The sequence below is a fragment of the Zalophus californianus genome, chromosome 12 (genome assembly GCF_009762305.2).
Source record: "Zalophus californianus isolate mZalCal1 chromosome 12, mZalCal1.pri.v2, whole genome shotgun sequence".
NCBI classification, from domain to species: Eukaryota; Metazoa; Chordata; class Mammalia; order Carnivora; family Otariidae; genus Zalophus; species Zalophus californianus.
Genome location: NC_045606.1, coordinates 52,283,171 through 52,306,693, shown reverse-complemented (window position 1 = coordinate 52,306,693; position 23,523 = coordinate 52,283,171). Strand labels below are relative to the sequence as shown.

The 23,523-nt window shown below is 35.5% G+C and overlaps 1 protein-coding gene across 5 annotated transcripts in view; it reads right to left on the bottom strand.

Annotated features, from left to right (window-relative positions):
- The window catches only part of ABCB5 (ATP binding cassette subfamily B member 5), a 116,336-nt gene that overhangs the window by 74,309 nt on the left and 18,504 nt on the right, over positions 1-23,523 (bottom strand). For 3 of the 5 annotated variants that reach the window (XM_027573670.2, XM_027573665.2, XM_027573666.2), the window contains 7 exons: positions 21,896-22,020; positions 21,638-21,815; positions 20,221-20,334; positions 19,800-19,910; positions 17,023-17,148; positions 15,427-15,630; positions 5,640-5,810 (listed from right to left, as the gene is read on the bottom strand). In XM_027573670.2, the coding sequence (XP_027429471.2) occupies positions 5,640-5,810; positions 15,427-15,630; positions 17,023-17,148; positions 19,800-19,910; positions 20,221-20,334; positions 21,638-21,815; positions 21,896-22,020 (1,029 nt within the window). Of the gene's footprint in view, positions 1-5,639; positions 5,811-15,426; positions 15,631-17,022; positions 17,149-18,234; positions 18,273-19,799; positions 19,911-20,220; positions 20,335-21,637; positions 21,816-21,895; positions 22,021-23,045; positions 23,128-23,523 lie in introns of those variants that run through there. The other 2 variants (XM_027573667.2, XM_027573669.2) reach the window with 2 other exon arrangements.

Genomic DNA, 23,523 nt, shown 5'->3' with positions numbered 1-23,523 from the left:
CAAAAATACAGCTCCACTACATCACCAAAAATGTGATCTAGAACTGATGTACTAGCCGTAGGAAACAACCCTAATTGACTAATTGTTTCAGACTTAAAACATAGGAGAAATTTTGGAAGTCAAGACCTCCTAGAAAACTGGTTAAAGAAATTTGAGCTGATGCTTTGTTTTTTAACAAGAAGTACTGTAAAAATAAAGGAGATAGCGGAATCCATTCCACTGATTTTTCAGATGTCTCAGAGAAGATGTGGTAGATTTTCAATGTCTTTGTTGCTATTCTTCTAGAGAGTACCAATTTGAAAGAATTTCCTAGTATCTTCTCCTCCTTCATAGTTTAAACAAAGCTAAAAGCCAGACAATTAGGTATTTAACAAAAAAAGGTCAACAGGAAGGTAGGTCTCTATTTGACACTGTGCTGGCATTTGTTTTTTTAGATTACTTTGCAATTCCATGCACAACAATAAATCACCAGGTAATTAGCCTGCACTTTGAAATAGAGGGTGTTTTAAAACAACCCTCATGGAAATGCCAGGACAGAGATAAGGGCCAGAGGAGGCTAGCTAGCTTTTCACCAGTGGTGATCATGTGCCTTGAATAAAGGTGGGCAAAAGGAAAAGAAAGAACAATGTAAAGCTGTGAGCATTTCAGAGGGCCTGAATTTGACTGGTGGGTCAATTAACAGGGGTAATATACTCTCTGAAGAAGCCTGTAAACACAGAGTTCTCATGTCCCACAGCAAGCAAGGGGTGGGAAACCTATGGAAGGCACGTTCCCACTGACTGCCCCCTTCGCAGGTTGGCTCAGGTTAACTTGGGGCGCTCTGATGACATATACTCCCTAATGCAATACAGTCTTATGGTCTTCAAATTCTTTTTTTTAAGCTGCAAAATCCTTTTATCAAATAAAAGCACATGTGGAAGCTTAATAGATTTAAATTAACCATACAGATTAATGGTTAGTTGCCATTTGAATTTTTGGGATGGTGGTGCACAGCTCTACCTGCTCATCCACCCCATCTCTCTACCTTCTTCCACTCCTCAAGAGGCTCCTGGAGGCGCACCCGGGTGTCTCAAGTCAGTTAAATGTTTGACTTCAGCTCAGGTCATGATCTCAGGGTCCTTGGATCAAGCCCCATGTCGGGCTCCCTACTCAGTGGGGAGTCTGCTTCTCCCTCTACCCCCCCCCCCCCGCTCATGCGCGCAGGCTCTCTCTAATAAATAAATAAAATCTTAAAAAAAAAAGAGGCTCCTGGAAAACCCTAGTACCCTAGTTCTCCAAGAATATAGTCCAAAAAAAACCTCTCATTACTGTTTTACAAATTTCCATCTCTTTGAGCTACTGAATTTCAATTGACCATCTGCTATAAGAAGGTCTTTATGGTAGTTTTATGGAAACACAGGATTTTTGGTGTCTTAACTACCTTTTTATGATGTTGAAAGCCAACTGGCTTGCCATTCTTCTGAGTCAACACTGGTTCCATAGCTGAACAATACAGAATTACTGTCAGGTCACTTCACCTGTCCAAAAATGCTTTCTCTTTTGTAAAATGGAGTGGCAAATAGCAAAATATCAGCCCCTTAGAAGCCATATTTAATAAGTGACTCACCTCCTACTCAACCTCTTCTTTTCAGTTTGCAGGAATCTACTCATATGAATACACACACACACACACACACACACACACACACACACACACACACTTAGGTTAAGACTATTTAGAGAGTAAAACACATTCAAAATCTAAACTCTTTGATGAGATGAGGCCACATGTACTACCTAATTAGGAATATGGAATAGTATTCCAAAGTACGAAGTTTTCTTTTTATAACCTGAAATATCTCCATTCTCCCTTCCAAATAAGTTAACAAATCAGTTAATAATTGATAATAATAAAATTATTCATAGCCATTTAATACCTTTCTCCTTTATTAAACAAATATCTGTGGAGAAATTACAACAAGAAGTAAATGGTGGGCAAGAAGAGAAAATGCTACAATAATTAGCTCATCTTTCTCCCCAAAGGGAATTATATCTTATTTAGCCCAGAATACTGACCTATAAATAATATATTAGAGATATCTTATTTGGTAGCAATTAGAAAAATTAATATCTTATATAGAAGGTTTTCTTGTGGGGGAAGACGAGACTTAGGAATAATTTAAATTTACAGAAATCATCAAGATACTTACTTGTATCATGGAAAAATGTTTTGCTATATTGTTAAGGCTTTTTATTGTATTTTTTTAAGACTCTGAAATGTCCTGCTAAGTAATAACGATTTAAACCCATTTGTGAAAGAAAAACCCATGAACTATATATATACAATAGGATCAAAATAAGCAGCTTAAGGGGACAAAAGTGAGTCTATTATAAGCTGACATGGGAGCCTCAATTTGGGGGATGGTTTTTTTCTTTCCCAAGGAGGCAATGTGGTTTTAGAAAAAGCCTAGTATTTTGTTTTTCTGTTTTTTTTAAACTCTGGTAAAATATACATAACACGAAATTTACCATTCTAACCATTTTTAAGGATTGGGTCCTCCTGGATCAGAGAGGCCAATTCCTTCTGTGTCACTATTCTTTTATATTCAGGCTTAGATTGTTATTTTTTTTTTAGTGGTCAAATATACATAACATGAAATTTTAACCAGTTTCAACCATTTTAAAGTGTACAGTTTAGTAGCATTAAGTACATTCATATTGTTGTGCAACCATCACCACTATCTAACTCCAGAACTTTTCCTTCTGGAACTCTATATCCCTTTAAACCATAACTTCCCATCCCCCCCTTCCCTTAGCCCCTGGTAACCTCCATTTTACTTTCTATCTATGAACATGACTATTCTAGGTATCTAATGTAAATGCAATTACACAATATTTGCCCTTTTGCATCTGCCTTTCAGTTAGCATAGTATCTTCTAGGGTCATCCATGTTGTAGCATGTGTCAGAATTTCCTTCCTTTTTAAGATTGAGTACTATTCCATTGTATATACATATATTTTGTTTATCCATTCACCTGTCAATGAGCATTTGGGTTGTTTCTACCTTTTGGCTATTGTGAATGATGCTGCTGTGAATACTAGTATACAAATATCTGTTGAATTCCTTTTTTAATTTTCTTGGGTATATACCCAGAAGTGGAATTGCTGGATCATATGGTAATTCTATCTTTAATAAGAGGCTAATTTTGAAGAGTGATCTGGATTAAGATTTTGTTTAAGTCCCTAGTAGATGTATAATCTTGGGTCAATATAGCATGGTGGTTATATGAATGAGCTAAAGAAACATGTCTGGGTCCACATTTTGGCTTCACTGTTGCCTAGCTGTTATTCAACCTCTCTGTGCTTCAGTGTGCAAATCTGTAAAATAGGAAAATAAGTGGGTTCTTATAAGGATTAGCTACTACCACCCATTTGTTCCTTTATTATACCCAAAATAATGACTCATGAATGGCCTCAGGGGGCCTATAAACCCCTCAATATATATTATATGTAAATCTTTGTGTACAAGTGCAATTTGTAGATTTCTCTGAGAAGTTACAGTGGTTTATTTTTCCCTTTTTTAGTCAGATTCTCAATGGGGACCTGATCTATCAAAGGGGGAGAAGCACTACCCTAAAATAAATTAGTAGTCTATAATTTAACACCAAGTCTAATAAATGTGAGCTTGATTTGGCAGGCTTATAAAATGTTCCATGATGCTTTTAGAATGAGATAGTCTCTATCTACCTTTGTTCTTCTGGCTAAATTCCAGCCAAGGAAATCCCCTTGCAGAAATTCCCTTTCTGTTCTCAACTATTATAATGTTGCTACAAATGGTTTAAAAAAAAAAAAAAGAAAGAAGGAAGAAAAAAATGAATAAACCCCTAATTCTACATATAAAAAGCAAGATACTTAATTGACAAAGATGCACCAAAATGTGTAATAATTAACCTATCTTTAACTTTGGATAGCCACTTCTTTGGGCTTAATTTAATAAAGTAGCCCACAGCTTAACACAGTATACAAATTTTCTTATTGCTCAGTTCTCCAAGTAATATAAATATGTTAAGGGGCCTCTGAGGAAGATCAACAGAATGCATCACAGTGAGAAAGAACAGTAATGATAAAGAAAAGCCCATGAGGGCTGCAACAAAGCAGCTCTGTCTCTTCAAAGAATAAAACTGTAATGGAAACCCTTCCCTCATAATTAGCAAAGGGTCTGTTTAAAGGTTCTCCATTGATGTGGTGTAGCTGACCCTCCCTTAGTAATAATTATTCTTAGATTTGCATACCACTTTTCACATTTCAAAGAGCTTTCACAGGCTTTATCCAAAAGTCAGTGTGGGCTTCCTCTGCTTCCCCAGGGGCCTAAAGGTGTTGACTGCCATCCCTCCTCTACTGGGACTGAAAGGAAGCCTGCTGCATTGACATGCTGGGTCCAAACCAGTAGCAGAGTGGAACCACATAGACTGTAGCATAAATCTTTATCCACTGACCCTAGGTCCTCCTCATGAACAAGATAAGCGAAGCAAAACTACTTTGCAACAAGCCTAACTTGAGAAATCCAGAAAATAGAACCTCAGGCCTTGAAACATTTGAAACAATCTGACTTGCAAGTGATAAGAGTAACTAATAGATAATTCAATAAAGTAGTGGGCACTCTGGTTGCCAGTATCCATTTCTGGTTGCACAAAGTTAGTATTTAAAAAGAAAAAGCCTGTAATTTTCTTAGGCAGAAAACCACATTTTCAAACAAGCTCACAGTAATATGTGTCATTAGGCCTTCTGAAGGGTCTAAAGGCCATGATTTAAAAAAGGGTTTGGGGGCACCTGGGCGGCTCAGTTGGTTGAGTTTATTCTTAATTTCAGCCTCAGGTTATGATCTCAGGGTTTTGAGACTGAGCCCTGTGTTGGGCTCCATGCTCAGCAGGGAGTATGATTGAGATTCTCTCTCTCCCTCTCCCACTGCTCACTCTCTCTCTCAAATAAATAAATAAATCTAGAAAAAAAAAAAGTAGCATTGCCCATTGAAAAAAGTATTCAATGGTTTTTCATATCACTGCCACCAACTACTCTCCCAAATGCAACATAATTTGGTAAAGGACCATCCCTGCATTGTGGTCCTGAAGGGTGTCAGTAGTATGCAGTAAGCAGGAGGTCAGTGTGAGGTTAGAGGGCCCAGGGCTCTTAGAGGAGGATGGTTCAAGGGCAGGACAAACCAGACTGCTTCTCCACTGGAGGTGAAATTAAGTTAAAAAGTCTTTGGGGGTGCTCTAAAGAGGAAAAGTGGTCACAGAAGAGAACGCACAGGTGTGTACAGAAGAGGCTGGGAGTGAATGTGGTTATAGCTGTGATGGTGGTAGTGGTGTAGGGTTATTATGGGGAGGTGTAAAGTGCAGACCTATTGGAAAAAAGGCATATATGGGATGATTGCTTGGATATCAGCCTGCTATATGTTTTTAGCACTAACTATAGCATCTTCTTCTCTCATCCAGATAATTTCCATCATGTGTAAGTTTTTACAAGGGTGAACACTCTGCATCAATACCTTAAAGACAGCTCTGAACTCAGTAAATAATCTACTGCAGAGCCATACTTTCTTGTGTTAAAAACAGTGTTGAACCAGGAATATGGAAATAAGAAATGATTTGCTCACTTACTTTCTCCAGTGCAGCTTGAACAACTGATTCACTTTCTGTATCTAGGGCAGATGTAGCCTCATCTAAGATCAGGATCTTTGGGTTTCGAACTAAAGCTCGAGCAATAGCGATTCTCTGTTTCTGTCCTCCACTCATTTGTGCTCCTTTTTCTCCTACCAAGGTATTAAATTTCTAACGAAAAAATAGGAAAGAGCACAGAAAGAGAAGGCAGCATGATGAAATCATTTGAACAGGAAATGACAATCACAGTTGTGTTTTAATACCCAGCTTAATCACTACTTCAGCCTGGCTGCTTTTGACCTTTAATTTTTTTCTTTGTAAAAACAAACAACTATTTGAAAAAAAGAGTCTAGTAAAAAGAGAAATTTAGCCAGGACTAAGAAAAATTTGACTAGGACTAAAAGAAATGAGAACGGGGACTCCTGGGTGGCTCAGTTAAGGGTCTGCCTTGGGCTCAGGTCATGATCCCATGGTCCAGGATCCCAGGATGGAGTTCCACATCGGGCTCCCTGCTCAGCGGGGAGTCTGTTTCTCCCTCTGCCGTTCCCCCTGCTTGTGCTCTCTCTCTCTGACAAATAAATAAATAAAATCTTAAAAAAAAAAAAAAGGAAATGAGAACATATGATCATCAAGGATTTTTAGGTAGATTAACAATAATTTGAACCAATTTTCAAAGTTTTTAAAGACAGTTTTAGAATGCACTGATATCTTTAAAAGAACCACAGTAAGACAACTACATTCTTAACTATTATTTGAAAGATTTACTAGCAATTTAATATATTACCTACAATTTCCTTCCTGGATATTTTGAAAAAAAGTATGAGAAGATTAATGCAAAAACAAACTTCTCAAAATATTTTTCCATCTTGGAACACTTTTTAGACCTTTTTATTTATTTATTTATTTATTTATTTCTTATTTTATTTTTTATATTTTGGGATATACATCTTTAACAGAGTAGATATCGTTAGATATCTGAGGTTGGAGGTAATTTCTAGAACTAATGAAACATAGTAATACTGTATTGGAATAGGTCTATGACCTAAAGCTCATTTCTTCAAGGATATAAATTTAAATATTCTTTCTAAAACTTTGATTATTCTAGAGTCTGACCTTCACATTTTTAAAAAACATAAACCTTATTGAGAAATAATTTATACACAAGAAAATGCACACATTTTAAGGGAATGGTTCTATGAGTTTTGACAAATGAGTACAGCCATGTTATCACAACCCCAGTAAAGATTCAGAATATTTCCATCACCCTAGAAAGTTCCCTCATGAATCCTTCCAGTCCAAATCCACACAATGATTTGATTTTTATCATTATAAATTAATTTCATTAGTTCTAGAACTTCAAATAAACAGAATCATACAGTGCATGCCTTCTTTTGACTCATTTTTTAAGAGCAGTTTTAGGTTCATGGTACAATTGAGAAGAGGGTATAGAGATTTCCCATATACCTTTGCCACACACATGCAACATCCCCCATTCCACAGGATGTCCCCCCATCCAACATCCTCCACAAGAGTGGTACATTTGTTACAACTGATGAACCTATATCGACACATCATAATCACCCAAATCCATTGATTACCTTAGGATTCACTCTTGGTGGTGTACATTTTATGAGTTTGGACAAATGTATAATGACATGTATCCAATTGTTATAGTATCATACAGAGTATTTTCACTACCCTAAAAATCCGCTGCGCTCTGCCTATTCTTCCCCACCTCCACCTCAAACTCTGACAACCACTCATCTTTTATTACTGTTTCCATAGTTTTGCCTTTTCAAGAATGTCATATAGTTTAATTCATACAGTATGTAGGTTTTTCAGACTGGTTTCTTCCACTTAGTAATATGTATTTAAGATTTTTCCATGTTTTCATGGCTTGATTGATCATTCTTTTCAGCACTGAATAACATCCCATTGTCTGGACATACCACTGTTTATTCATCCATTCACCTACTGAAGGACATCTTGTTGCTTCCAAGTTTTGACGATACAAATAAAGCTGCGATAAACATCTGTGTGTAGGTTTTTGTGTGAACCTAAGTTTTCAACTCCTTTGGGTGAATACCAAGGAGCATGATTAGTAGATAATATGGTAAGAATATGTTTAGTTTTATAAGAAACCAACAAACAACTTCCCAAATGCCCATACCATTTTGTATTCACACCAGCAATGAATGTTGCTCCATATCCTCGTCAGTATATGGTGTCGTCAGTGTTTTGGATTTTGGCTATTCTAAAGGGCATGTAGTAGCATCTCATTGTTTTATTTTGTGTTTTCCTGATGACATATGATGTGGAACATCTTTTCACACACTTATTTGCCATCAGCATATCTCCTTTGGTGAAGTGTCTGTAAAGATCTTTGGCCTGTTTTTAAACCAGGTTGTTTTCTTATTGCTGAATTTTAAGATGTGTTTATATATTTTTGGATAAGAGTTCTTTATTGGATATGTGTTTTGCAAATGTTTTCACCCAGTCTGTGGCTTATCTTCTCATGCTTTTCACACTGTCTTCTGCAGAGCAGTTTTAATTTTAATGAAGTTCAGCTTATCAAGGACTTCTTTCATAGTTTGTGCCTTTGAGGTATTGAAAAAATCTTGCAATACCCAAGTCATCTCAGTTTTCTACTACATTTTCTCTAGGAGTTTTATGATTTTGCATTTCATATTTAGGTCTATGATTCATTTTGAGTCAATTTTTGTGAAAAGTATAAGGTCTGTATCTAGATTTTTTTACATGTGGATGTCCAGTTGTTCCATTTGTTCACTGAAATGAGCAATAACACATATTATATGTGATCTGTTGTATTGCCTTTGCTCTTTTGTCATAGACTAGATGATTATATTTATGTGAGTCTGTTTCTAAACTCTATATTCTGTTCCACTGATCTATTTGCCTATTCTTTCACCAATACCACACTGTCTTGATGACTGTAGATTTATAGTGAGTTTTAAAGTTAGAGGGTGTAGTCCTTTAACTTTGTTCTTCTTCAATATTGTGTTGTCTATTGTGGGCCTTTTACCTCTCCATATAGACATTAAAATTGGTTTGTTGATATCTACAAAATAACTTGCTAGGATTTTGATTGGAATTGCACTGAATCTATAGATCAAGTTGGGAAGAACTGACATCTGGCAATATTGAGTCTTTCTCTCCACACACATGGACTATCTCTCTATTTAAAAAATTCTTTTTTGATTTCATTCATCAGAGTCTTGTAGTTTTCTTTATATAGTTCTTGTACAAACTTTGTTAGATTTATACCTAAGAAATTCTTTATTTTGGATGCTAATATAAATAGTATTGTGCTTTTAATGTCAGATTCCACTTATTCATTGCTGATGTATAGGAAAATGACTGACTTTTGTATATTAACATTGTATCATGCAGCTTTGCTATAATTGCAGTGTGTACTTTTTTGGTCTGTCTTACCTAGCATATTTTTGAGATTCATCCATATTGTGTGCATGAGCAATTTACTCCTATTCATTTCTAAGCAGTGCTTCGCACAATGTGAATCTACCTTGGGTTACCAAATTTAACAAAAACAAATAAAAACAAAAAACCATGGGACTCAGTTAATTTTGATTTTCAGTTAACAGTGAATACTTTTTAAGCATAAGTATATCTCATACAATATTTAGGATATACTTATGCTAAAATTATTCATTGTTTATCTGAAATTCAAAATGTACTGAAAATCTTGTATTTCATCTAACAATCATATATCAATCACAATTTGTTTATCTATTCAGCTGCTGATGAACATCTGCACTGTTTCCAACTTTTGAATAGTATGAATAAAGCTGCTATGAACATTCATGTACATAATGTTCTTGAGGTCATATTTTCATTTCTTTTGGAAAAATTTGTGGGAATAGAATGCTGATTTATAAGTGTATGTTTAACATTAGAATAAAGTGGCAAATTTCTTTCTAAAATAACTGTACCAATTCACTTTATTCAGAATGAATAAGAGATTTAATTGCTGGGCGCCTGGGTGGCTCAGTCATTAAGCATCTGCCTTTGGCTCAGGTCATGATCCTCAGGGTCCTGGGATTGAGCCCCGCATTGGGCTCCCTGCTCCACAGCAAGCCTGCTTCTCCTTCTCCCACTCCCCCTGCTTGTGTTCCCTCTCTCACTGTGTCTCTGTCAAATAAATAAAATATTTAAAAAAAAGAGAGATTTAATTGCTTTACATCCTCATCAAAAGTTATTATTGTTATTCTTTTTAGTTTTGGACATTCTAGCAAGTGTGGAATGGTATCTCACTTTGGTTTTACTTTGGATTTCCCTGTTGACTAATAATGTTGAATATTTTTCATGTGTATATTGTCTATTTCTTTTTGTGGGTGTGTGAAATATCTGTTCAAGTTTGTATACTTTTTTGTTTTATAATTGTGTTCTATATATATCCTGGGTGCGTGTCCTTTGTCAGATGTGTGTATTGTGAATATTTTCTTTCACTCTGTCTTGTCTTTTTATCTTCTAAATAGTGTATTTTAAAAGGTTTTAATTTCAATAAAGTTCAATTTGTCATTTTTTAAATAGTAAATACTTTTCTATCTAAGAAATCCTTGGCTACTTCAAAGTCATAAAGGTTTTTCACCTTTTTATTTTTGAAGTTTGATATTTTGTTTTTCTTTTTTTTTTAAAGATTAATTTAGTTTTAGAGAGAGAGTGTGAGCACAAGTGGGAGGAGGGGCAGAGGGAAAGAATCTCAAGTGGACTCCTTGCTGAGTGGAGAGCCTGACTTGGGGCTCAATCACATGACCCTGAGATCATGACCTGAGCTGAAATCAAGAGTTGGACGCTCAACTGATTGAGCCATCCAGGCGCCCCTTAATAGTTTAAGTTTTTACATTTGATCTAAGATCCATGGCAAATTAATGTGTGTATGGGGTGAGGTAAGGGTCACATTTCATCTGTTTTTCTCATACGGATATCCAATTTTTCCAGCACCATTTGTTGAAAAGATTTTCTTTTCCCCCACCAAATTAATACTGGCCTTGTCAAAAATCATTTGACTAGATATGCGTGGGTCTATTTCTGGCCTCTATTTTATTCTACTGATCTACATGTCCATTGTTGTGCCATTTCCACTGCCTTAATTACTGTCTTAAAATTAGATATTTTATATCTTCCAGCTTTGCTGGGTTTTTTTTCATAATTTTTTGCCTGTTTTTGTCCTTTAAATTTTCAAATAAATTTGGGAATCAGCAGGTCAATTTCTAGACACACAAAAAAAGACTACTGGGATTTTGACTGGTATAGCATCAAATTTATCAATTTTGGGAGAACACATATCTTTAAAAATACTGCATCTCTAAATCAATGAATAAGTTACATTCTATTTATTTAGATCTTTAGTTTCTCTCAGAAACATTTCATATTTTTCATATAGAAGATTTACACCTTACGTTAAATTTGTTCTACTTTAACATTTTTTGATGCTACTGTGAATGCCACTTTTAATTTTATTTTCATTTGTTTTTTTTTAAGATTTTATTTAATTTATTTATTTGACAGAGAGATACAGCGAGAGAGTGAACACAAGCAGGGGGAGTGGGAGAAGGAGAAGCAGGCTCCCTGCTGAGCAGGGACCCCAATGTGGGGCTCAATCCCAGGACCCTGGGATCATGACCTGAGCCAAAGACAGACGCTTAACGACTGAGCCACCCAGGTGTCCCTATTTTCATTTGTAACCGTTGCCACTATTTAGAAATCTAGTCAACTTTTTTTTAAAATTTTTTTATTGTTATGTTAATCACCATATATTACATAATTTGTTTTGGTGTACTGTTCCATGATTCATTGTTTGTTCATAACACCCAGTGCTCCATGCAGAATGTGCCCTCCTCAATACCCATCACCAGGCTAACCCATCCCCCCACCCTCCTCCCCTCCAGAAACCTCAGTTTTTCAGAGTCCATCATCTCTCCTGGTTCGTCTCCCCCTCTGACTTACTAGTCAACTTTTTTTATAGTTATAGGTCTTACTAAGATTATCTACTTCTTTTTCAGTGAGTTTTGGCAGTTTGTGTCTTTCAATAAATTGACCCTCAACTAAGTTGTCAAATTCATAGGCATAGCTTTGCTCATACTATTCCTGTAATCTTTTAATCTCTTTGAGATCAATAGTGATGTACTATCTTTCATTCCTGATACTGGTAATTTTTCTTCTCTTTTTTGATTATCAGCCTTGCTGATTTTACTGATTTCATTAGTCTTTTCAAGCAAACAGCTTTTGATTTTAATGATTCTTTCTAATGTTTTTCTGTTTTTGCTTTCACTGATTTTTGCTCTAATCTTATTTCCCTTCTGCTTGCTTTGGGGTCAACTTGCTCTTCTTACTCCAGTTTCTCATATTGGAAGCTTCATTTACAGATTTTGGATCTTTTTTTCTTTCTAAAAGAAGAATTTAATGCTGTAAATTTCTCTTAAAGCAGTTCTTTTTTTTTTTTTTTAAAGATTTTATTTATTTATTTGAGAGAGAGAGAATGAGAGAGAGAGAGCACATCAGAGGGGATAGGGTCAGAGGGAGAAGCAGACTCCCTGCCGAGCAGGGAGCCCGATGCGGGACTCGATCCTGGGACTGCAGGATCATGACCTGAGCTGAAGGCAGTCGCTTAACCAACTGAGCCACCCAGGCGCCCAAAACAGTTCTTTAACTGTATTCTACAAGTACTGATACATAGCAGTTTCATTTTTATTTAGTTTAAAATAGTCATTAATTTTCCTTGAAATTTCCTCTTTCAGGCATAAATTATCTACAAGTGAGTTATTTAATTTTCAAATATTTGTGGATTTTCCAGTCTATGGCCATACCACCCTGAACGTGCCCAATCTCATCAAATATTTGCAGATTTTCCAGATATATTTCCGTTACTGATTTCTACATCTTAATTCTATTATTGTCTGAGAACATTTTTTGTATGTTTTCTTTGAACTTGCAAAGTTTTTTTTTTTTTTTTTTTTTATGGCCCAAACATTATCTATCTGAGTGAATGTTCCATGTGTACTTGAAAAGAATGTATTCCGCTGTTATTGGGTGGAGTGTTCTATAAATGTCTGTTAGATCTAGTTGTTTGATAGCATTGTTCAGGACATCTATAGCCTTACTAATTTTCTGCCTACTTGTTCTATCAAGTACTGAAGGCTTCAATAAAATTGTGGGTTTGTCTATTTCTCCTTTTAGGTGTAGCAGTTTTTGCTTCATGCATTTTGAAGCTTTTCTTAAGTGCATAAACATTTAGATTATGATTTCTTGCTTATGGGTCATAGTTTCCTGTTTCTTTGTATATCTGATTATTGCAGAATATATACTTAATTCTGTGCATGTTGGAGAAACTCTGAATTCTGTTTTCTTCTGAAAACAAAGTTGATTTTTGTTCTAGTAAGCAATTCGAATCCTGACTGATCATTTTGAACTTGTGTAATCCTGGTTTTATGCTTTGTTGAGGTGAATCTGTAGAATAATCTCTAAACTTGGCAGGACCCAACATATAAGTTCTATCTCCTCTGGGGATCTTGTCATGGCTTGGTTTTAGAATTTGTTAGGGCAGGTCTAGAGTCAGCATACTCTAAGGTATAGTCTTTACTCCTAAGGTGTGGCCTTTTTTTGGTGTCTCAGCTATATGCCTGCTGTATTAAAAAGGTGTTAATGTTATCTCTCCACTCTGACTGGGCTGTGCTTTCAACATCCCCAGCACACTCCTTGACTTGTAGTATCTCTGTTCTATTCCCAGCTTTGTAGCAGCTGCTCTCTGGTAATCCTTGGGAAGTTTTATTCTCAGATAAGGATTTCCAAGGGGTGCCTACAGGGACTTCTACCCCAATACCTTAACTCCACAGCTCTTTCATTGCCTCTCCAGTTGCTTAAGCTGCCCTGAAATTCTATCTCTGCCTTTCAGTTTAGTCTAGTGCCATGTTCTGTCTGGATTCTAGTTCACAGAGATAGGGTCAGAGATTTGTTCCTATCCAGAATGCTGCAAATCAGGGACTTTCCTCATGAGTTTCATTTTTCTCAGGGATCACAGTTTTGTGTTACCTCTTGTCCAATGCTTGGAAACAATTATCCTATGCCTAATATATTTTAACCAGTTTTATGGTTGTTTATGGGAAAAGGCTAGGAAATATCAGTTAATCTTAATACACTAATTTAAAAATAAATAATTAAAAAAATTTTTTAAAAATTTTTAAAAAATTTAAAAATTTAAAAAATTTAAAAAATAATCTAAAAATATCATAGAAGTAATGGAATTTATTTTTAAACACCAATTTCCCCAATTTTTCTGTAGAGGACTTCTGGAAATTGTATTTATTACTGTGCTTATTATTATTTCTCTGGTCAACCATGGCTGTGGAATTTAGTTTCCATCATGATAAGTCAGTATCTTTAATTTGTTCTTTGGATTATATCTTTAAGATTTACATTAAATTTATAGCAAGGGACATCTTTGTGTAAATACTGGCCTTTTACTAAAGGCAAGTAGTAACTTCTGGGTATGATTTAAGAGGTCCCAGAAAACTTCCTAATTTCAAGTGGGAAACTGAAGATCCTTGGTGTTTGAGGAAAGGAAGTCATTGAAAGTGCCAAAAGGTCAAAGAAAGGGAGTCTGTTTTCCCAAACTACAAGGCAAAAAATGACCTCAAGCCCGTTAATTAATGAGTTTGCTATTCCAATTATGACCCTAAATAATGGGGATAAAAGGTAATTACTGACATAACAAAAGTTTTTATTAAAAGAAACAAAAGACAAAATTATTATGACCCATGGAGTATGGTTTGTAAAATATATTCACTGAAATAAACTTTTTTGTTACCGTTGCCTTTTGGTATAGTAGAATTTTATTCTGTATTTTATTTTTTAAAGAGTTATTTATTTATTTTAGTGAAAGAGAGAGAGAGACAGAGAGGGAGATATGTGCACGTGGTGGGGAGGGGCAGAGGGAGAGGGAGAGAAAGAATCTCAAGCAGACTCCTTGCTGAGCATAGAGCTCACCGCAGGGCTCGATCTCATGACCCTGAGATCCTGACCTGAACTGAAACCAAGAGTTGGACGCTTAACTGACTGCACCACCCAGGTGCCCCTTATTCTGTATTCTAATTTCAAATCTCATCCTTTTGTAATTCACAGGGTGCTCCCCACAACAGTTTCAGGTGATATTGATGAATGAATACTTTGGGAAATGTAAATCAATGGTTTTTATAGCTACCAATTCTAAATATCCATTAAAATCTGACATGTCCTAATATCAAGAGTTTTAGTTTATTATATCTCTTTCCAAATATGATTTTACATTTCTTGTCCAATATTGGCTTCATGTGCTTCTAAAAATGGGTCCTAGTTTTCCTTTTGCCTTATCACAGAACCTATCTCAACACTGTCTGTGACATTCCCACTTTTAGCCACAAGATGGCCTTACAAATCAACATTCTGCAGACAGCAATTCTCAGCTTGGACCGATGATCTTGTCTCATATTTCTTTGGTATATTTTAATATATGCTTCATTTATTTTTCTTTTCCAGTTGCAGTGAGAACCAGTAAGAACTAAATATGATTTTTAAAAACTGAACTTTCAGTGATGCATTTTTTCTTTTGGTTGCTGCCATGCTTTCTCATTTATAGACATTTCATCTAGGACAATCCAACAATTATTCACACTCCCCCTACTCTGTAGAAATTATTGTTTTGTTATCTTATTTTGGAATATTGCACTGCTTTAGTTCTAAGCTAAGACCACAGGCTACATAGTGTACTTACATTGGGAAATGCCATTATAAAATCATAAGCATTTGCTTCCTTTGCTGCTTTCTCAATCTCTTCATCAGTCACTCCATCTCGTCCATATTTAATATTGTTATTAATGGTGGTCTCAAACAAAACAGGCTCTTGGCTGACCACTCCAATATGTTCTCGATAATGGTGCACATTTAAAGTTTTGATGTCATTCCCATCCACCATGATCTGCCAAACCAAAGAAATGAATCATGTTGTGATGCCTTACACTGCATTGGGTTTAGTCATTTTTTACTAGTTCAAACCCTAAGCTGAGAAGCAGGTATTTCAGAGATCAAAGACTTATTTTGATAAAATATTTATAGTATGTATATTGTCAACAGACTTTTTCTGATAGATGGGAATTGATAAAACGTCAAAAACCTGGCTTAGAATGTCTTGTCAAACCACCTTAATATCTTAACTCTTAAGAAAAACAAATTAGTTACTATGTAGATACATGCTATAGGAGCCACAAATGTTATCATGTCAACGCATGTAACAAACTTCAGTTTTGTTATTTTAAGACTGATGTGACATTTGCATATTTTTCTAGGAAATATACTTTTTTTTTCTTTTAAGTTTTATTTCCCACATGGGTCTCAAATTCACAACCCTGAGATCAAGAGTCACATGCTCTTCCAACTGAGCCAGCCAGGTGACCTTAGGAAATACCCTTTCTTCTCTTCAACACCCCATTTCACTGCAAAAGGCAAACATGTCTTCTATTCTTTTGTATAAATAATAGTAAATGAACACACTCTTCTTCACAGATAGTGCCATTACCCATTACTCCAAATATTCCAGTGGCAGAGCCAACGTTTGATAATTATAACTCAGAGAGCCTGTCTTTCTCACCAACTTTGGTATTCTCTCTGGGCATGGGTATTCTATGAAATTGCTTTATGTACAGCATGCTTATCCAATTATTTATTTAATATTAGCATGAATAAATGAGTTTAGTATACTCTAAATGAAGACTTAGGAAGTCAAATTTAAATGAAATCAGGCTCTAGCAGAGTAGATTTTCTTTTAAATAGTTGAAAAATCTGAAGAGAAGCATTAAAAATCATGCTTCTGTGACTTCATAGTCTTATTCTCTATGCTATTTACAAGGTAACAAAGTCAAGTGCAACATTATGGATGACAGAAAAAAATGAGAGAGCATATTTTCTACAGATATTCTTCTGGGAAGTTTTGAGAAACTGATAATCTTGTAAATTCTGGGTACTACAAATTATGTTATTTTTCTCCACAGCTTTCATCACCTTCTATCATACTATATGGTTTACTTGTTTTATTTGTCAGTCTCTACTTATTACAGTGTAAATTTGATGAGGGCAGAGGTTTTTATGCTTTGCTCATCAATGTTCCCCAGGACATAGAACAGTGCCTAGCACACAGTAGGTTTTCAATAAATATTTGGTGAATGAATGAATATGCAGGAAAGAAAATGATTTGGCTTTTCTCAGCTCCACTGTTAAAAATGAAAAATTGATATATCTGTAAGCTCCTTGTTATAGGTCGTATTTCTTAATTTCATCATGTGGGCTATGAATGATTTTATCTAGGTACACTTACAAAGCCGTTATCAGGATCATATAACCTTTGTAGAAGCTGGACTGTAGTACTCTTTCCACTGCCGCTGGGGCCAACCAAGGCTACTGTCTCTCCAGACTGAATTTTGAGATTCAGATCTTTCAGAATCTATTGGGATGTAGGGAGAAAAATTCTATAAAAGTAGGTAAGTGAGAATATAATTCACATATTTTCAGAAATTTAATGTATAATTATAAACAGAAATGAACTCTGTAACACTTAAAAACAAATTTAGATCTTGTTTTGTTTCATGTACATGTATAATAAAAATTGACATAATTTTGGAAAATGAAATTAAAAAATCTCTTACCATCTCTCTATATAAAGAGGAGAGCTAGATTAAGAGTACTCATAGAATATTAACTAGCCACAGCAAACTGTTCACATTTTGAATTTATATCAATTTAATGACTACCAAGTTAGTGAAAGCTTTTATCTTCTAATTTGCAACAACTGAATGAAATCTTGCCAGGTATTTTCATGAGGCATTTAAGGAAATTCTTTCTTAAAAAATATATTTAACATTATCGCAGAATATATTGCAAAGTAAAGCAACCAGCAAGACTCCCTAGGTGCTCCCATGAATGGGATTCCACCATTAGAAACCCTCTTCTTCTGGTAGATCTTATGTGGACATTTCAACTTTGGGTAGCACTTTAAAATTATTCTCAATAACTGAGGGTTGCTACCAGCTTTAAGCGTCCTACAGACCTGCAATGTGAGAGAAGCCTGACAAATAATTATCCTACCAAAATGACAATAGCAATCAACCTTCACTTATCTTTGCTTGCATTTATATGTACAGAGCCAGAAAACATGGGAATCTCTCCTTGGACTCTCTCACTTTAATCTCCCCATTTGTAAAGAAACAGACCCTTTAAATAAGCTAAACTTTTTATAAAACTTTCAAAGGGTCAAGCAGAGAAGAATTCTGTCAAGGAGGTGAGAAACTGGGGACTCCTGATGGGAGTACCTCCTCTCCCATCTGCACTTCTACTCTGGAGTTGGTTTCTGTACTTTCCTTGGAAGAATCTGTGTTTGTTTGTTTTTTAAAGATTTTATTTATTTATTTGTCAGGGAGATAGAGAAATAAAGAACACAAGCAGGAGGAACAGCAGGCAGAGGGAGAAGCAGGCTCTCCACTGAGCAAGGAGGCTGAAAGGGAACTCAATCCCAGAACCCTGGGATCATGACCTGAGCTGAAGGCAGCTGCTTAACCGACTGAGCCACCCAGGCGTCCCAAGAATCTGTGTTTTGTTTATTTAAACCATATAGTATGATAGACGGTGATGAAAGCTGTGGAGAAAAATAACATAATTTGTAGTACCCAGAATTTACAAGATTATCAGTTTCTCAAAACTTCCCAGAAGAATATCTGTAGACTTTTTCTTTGTTTAAAATTATTCATTCTTTAGCTTAATAAAAGGGCCATATTTCAAAAGTTCACTTAAAAATAGTTGTTTAAAACCCAGAGAGCATTTTACCATGCAATATAATGGCAAATTGGTACTTAAGTGTTCAAGAACCAACCCAAATGTAGTTGCAAATGTGTTTATGTTAAGAAAAATGGTAGAAGACAACACTATTCCAGTAATGGTGATTAAATAACAAAAATTTAAAAAATAAAGAGCTTTGAAAAGAGAATTTCAACCAACAACTTAGAGAAAAATAAGGAAGTAGGAGTAGATAGATCTTTTCTGGATGCAAATTATGCAGGGGGCATGTGGGCACTTTAAACTGTATTAAAGGTTGATGTCATTAGTAATTTTTATCAATTTTACTTAAAATCATTGTCTCCTTTTTCTTTTCTTTTTTTTTAAAGGTTTTATTTATGAGAGAAAGAGAGCACGAGTGAGCAGAGGGAGGAGTAGAGGGAGAGGGACAAGCAGACTCCATGCTGAGCATGGAGCCCCACACGGGGCTCCATCTCAGAATCCTAAGATCATGACCTGAGCCAAAACCAAGAGTTGTACACTTAAAGAACTGAGTCACCCAGGCGCCCCATGGTCTCCTTTTTCTATGAAATAGGTGTTTTATTAGTAATACTCTTTGCAATTTTTAGCTGTAATTACTTTTTTTTGGATAAATACACAAATAAAATGAAAAGAAAAAGAAAAGACAGATAAATATTTTCACAAGAATGTGTCAAAGACTAAATGATGGAGGGTGGAAAAATTCTGTGCTGCATATGTGCCTGTGCACGCACATGAGTGTGTATATGTATCTAAAAGTGAGGAAGAAAGTACTTGAGACACAAATGCTGGTGCAGTAAAGCTCTTAGGAAAGGGAGAAGGGAAAGGCACAACATGTGCATAATTTCTCCAGGTTAGAGGCTAGAAGGTTAAAATGAGTTATCTCTGTTGAGTGGGATAATATCCAGGGACCAGCAATAGGTAATGCCATCAATCCAAGACATTTTGTTGTGCTCCCAAATGCAGAGTAAAGGAATTTCAGGGTATTGAAAATGTTTTAGTCAGCTGAATGCAGAAAAGAGGCTGCAAAATGTAACTAGCTCTTCCAGAGTTTTTGGTCCATTACTGATCTTTCTTTCCCTCCTACTCTTCCCCCCTCCCCGCTTTCTCTTTCCCTCCCTTCCTTCTTCTCTTTCTTTTTTCTTTATTCTCTCTCTTTCTCTCCTGAAGTGTCAAAGAAGAGTAGTAAAATCTTGGTCAAAATGATCCTAAAATAATCTCTTAAGAAGAGATCTTAGCCAGTATAATATCAGAAAACTGCACAATTCTATAATTCAATTAAGCTACCTTGACAGATGGTCTTGATGGATAACTGAAAGAAACATTTTTAAATTCCACAGTTCCTTCTATGCATTCTGGTTTATATCCTTTTGTTGAGAAGTTATCTATTGCAGGTTTCTTGGAAAAACAAAGAGAATGTTACAAATCTTCAATGGACTAAGTTGACACTCTACATCCTACAAATAGTTTAAAGATGGTTTTCTTTCACAGTGTTTCCTTTTCTGTTTCAGAAGTATATTGAGTTAGACATGAAGGTTTCCATAAGACACAATGTCTTTGCAGAAGAGTTAAAACAATCTCTTTCCATAGCCAATTGTCCAACATGGATTTTGCCCATCTTTTTGTTTTAGTGAAGTAAGTGTGTCAATTTTTTGGTTTCTTTCTTGCAGTAATGGTAGTTTTCTTTCAGAGCAATTTGAAGTCTTACCTTATCAATAACCTGGAAAATACTAAAGGCAGCTCCTCTGGCTATAGTGAAGGTTTCAAAGTTAGGGGCTGCTGTTCCAATGCAGTAACTACTATGGATTACACTAAAAAAAACCTATAGGAACAAGAAAATAATATTTACCCTCCTCAATTATGTAAGAGAGACAATAGAATGAAATGTATACATCGTTGAGATCAGAGAGATATTAGAGAAGTTAGGTGGGAAGGAATGGAAGCTGCTGTCTAAACATAAAGGAAACAAAAGTTAATTCAAGTATGATGGCTTTTTCTTAATGTGGAACAACTTTCAATCAGACGTCTTCAAGAAGACATCTTCTTATCACCTGGGAAGTCTGAGTAGGAAAATATGCTTACTGAGGAGTGCTTACTGGTTGAGTGAGGAGGTGAGTTGCACTTCCTCCTGGCTGGTAAATCCCTCAAACTTTACAGAAAAGGATGTCATAGATTTCACTAGCATAGAGACACTGTACTATTTCTGTCCAAACATCTCTGAATTCGTGTATTATTGGACAACTTTCATTTTCAGACAGACACATGTTTGCAACAAGTGAAATAAGGAAAGAACCCCATAAGCCAGGTGCATTTTCCCTATCTCACAAATGAGGAAGCTAAGGTTTAACAAGTCATTTGCCCAAAGTCACACATTAATTGAGAAGTAAGGATGTGCCCCAAATTTCTCATGCTCAAGTTTCATTTTTATAAAAGTTTTAATGATGAAAGTCTCAAATCCAAAAGATAACTTTAGTTGACAGAAAAGAAATCTACATAGAATGGGAAGGCCAAATAAGAACTGAAGTATATAGACCAGATCAATTCAGTTCAGCAAGACAAATTGTTCTTAATCCCGAACTGAACTGTTTATTGTTGAAACCTGGGAGGATAACTGAATAAATTAAAATTTAACACAAAACCCCTAACAGTTTAAAAAAAATCTCTAAATTGTGATGTTGGACAGAGCTGTAGATAGTGTGACTTTAACATTACCATACGCTGAAAGGACAAAGGAAGGGCAGGAGAGTTTAATCTACAGAATGTTTCCAGAGGGAAGACATTCAACAAGGTGAATGTAGAGTGCCATCTTACCTCAGCAAGTTTGAAAGGGAAAAGTCTCACTAGAGACTGGCCTTTTTGATTGCTGGATTAAGAAAACTCTATATCCCAGTGGAGACTTCATTTATGGTTCTTCTAAAAGCATGGTGCTTTTAAAGATACACTGGATGAATAAATCCTGCCAATTCATAACTATGATTTAAAGGTATATACAAATCATTTGAAGGAAACAAGTATTTGTTAAAAAATTCATTTTGGATATTCATTGTCATTGACAAATTTTTACTAAATTCTAGGTAAGAAGAGACTCTATAGGCCAGTTACCTTTGCTTTCAAACAAGACTTACAGCAAGAACAGTTCCGATGGTATAACCAGGTTCTCCACTAAGAATCAAGGAGGTTCCATACCAAAGAGCAAGTCCATAGGTTCCATTCATAAAAAAGTACACTGCACCAAGCGAGAGTTTAGAAGCTATTGCCTTTCTTATGCCAATATCTTTTGCGTATTTTAGATTCTGTGTATACCTTAAAAAGACAAAATGCAATGTCACAGACTTTGGGAAAAATAAAACCAAGCAAATATTGTCATAATTAAAGGAACAGACCTTTGAATTTCTTTTTCCTGGGCCCCAAAGGCTACAACTGTTCGGACTGAAGACAAGACTTCTTCTGCCACAGCCCCAGCTTTGGAATAGGCATTTAATTCCTTAGTGGTCAATGAGATGATTATCTGTAATAAACCATGACCACAGTTAAACAAAAAAATGACCCTGAGGCAGTAACAACGTGCAGAGAATTTAATTCAGGTAGAATCTAGAACAGCAGAATTTTATTATTGAAAAGGTACTTAAGATCATTTGATGTAACTTTCTCAGTTTGCAAATGAGGAAAGCAATGGCCAGAGATATTAACTGACTTTTTAAAGTCTCACAGCAGTGGCAGAGCTTAGTCTGATGTAATCTTCAATCTAAATCTCTACTCTGCCTTCTACAAGTAGCACGTCACTGTTCCCTTCCTATATGTTTAAAACCTTAGAAAATGGGTACTTACATTAATAAAATTGGGAAAGACTTGATTTGGAGATGTGTGTTAGGGACACAGTCCTTTTTGGGTGCGCTTTAGAAACTGGTAAGCCTAATTTGACTTGATATGTTATTATGTAAAAAGCAAGTCTTCCAGAGATTATGGGTCACAGAAGCAGGAAGAGGAAGATGATCCTGCATAGGTCTGGAGTGTGACCCCTGAAGCTATTACTGTATAATGTAAGCTACATAGTACATGCTATATCTCTAACAGTAAGAGGTGAGATTTAAGAGACAGAGAGGAAGCAGAATATCATGCTTGTTGATATTAGGCAGGCTTACCTGATTTTTCAAAATTTTAAAATCAGAATGTGCCTTTTTCTCTATTATACATCTCACTTTCTACTCCTTTAATAGTAAAGGATTTCATTTAGTTTAGCACAATGGTTCAATGAAATGGAACAGGAGGAAAATTGTCCTCTGAGCTGTGAGTCTTTATTACCTACTCCCATAACAAATTTAATTTTCAAAACACATTCCACATAATTGGAGATGATTTTATATAAGACACGCTTGGATAGTTGTTAATGTCAGGAGGTAGCATAAACTGAGTAATACTCTTTATTTTCCGAATTCACATATGTATCACTGGAGAGGAAGCAGCACCTAGCAAAAAGCCTTGTAGATAGCAAATGTTTAATCAATGAATCAAAGTAAGCTAGAAACCACCCACCCTGGCTTCTTTCGTTATTTGGATAACTTTGACCTTTATTTGCTTCTTCTTTACAACCAGTTAATATAATAGCAGAACTTAGATTTCCCACGGTTGTTCCTTTTAAACTTCTTATCCATTTTACTTTCCTGTGCAGTTAAGTTTAAGTTCTGATCTCAGTAACACATAGTGGGCAATCTTGCTATTGAGGAGGTCCTTATTTCAAATATGCTGGGGATGAAGATTTTTACAAGGGTTATAAGGTCAATACTAGAAGTCTCATTAAATAAAGATTTCTTGTATAAACATTGAAGCCTGTTAAGAAATTATTCAGCCATAGAATATTTTTATTGCTGCAAATTCTCTTTTGGTTGAACTTGTATAATGTTAGCAAATAAACTCAGTGAATTTTATGGCTTTGATTTCCATAAAGAGTAATTAGCTTTGCAAAATTAAAAACCTCATCCATCCCTAAGAATGCACTGTGTCTCCAATCTAG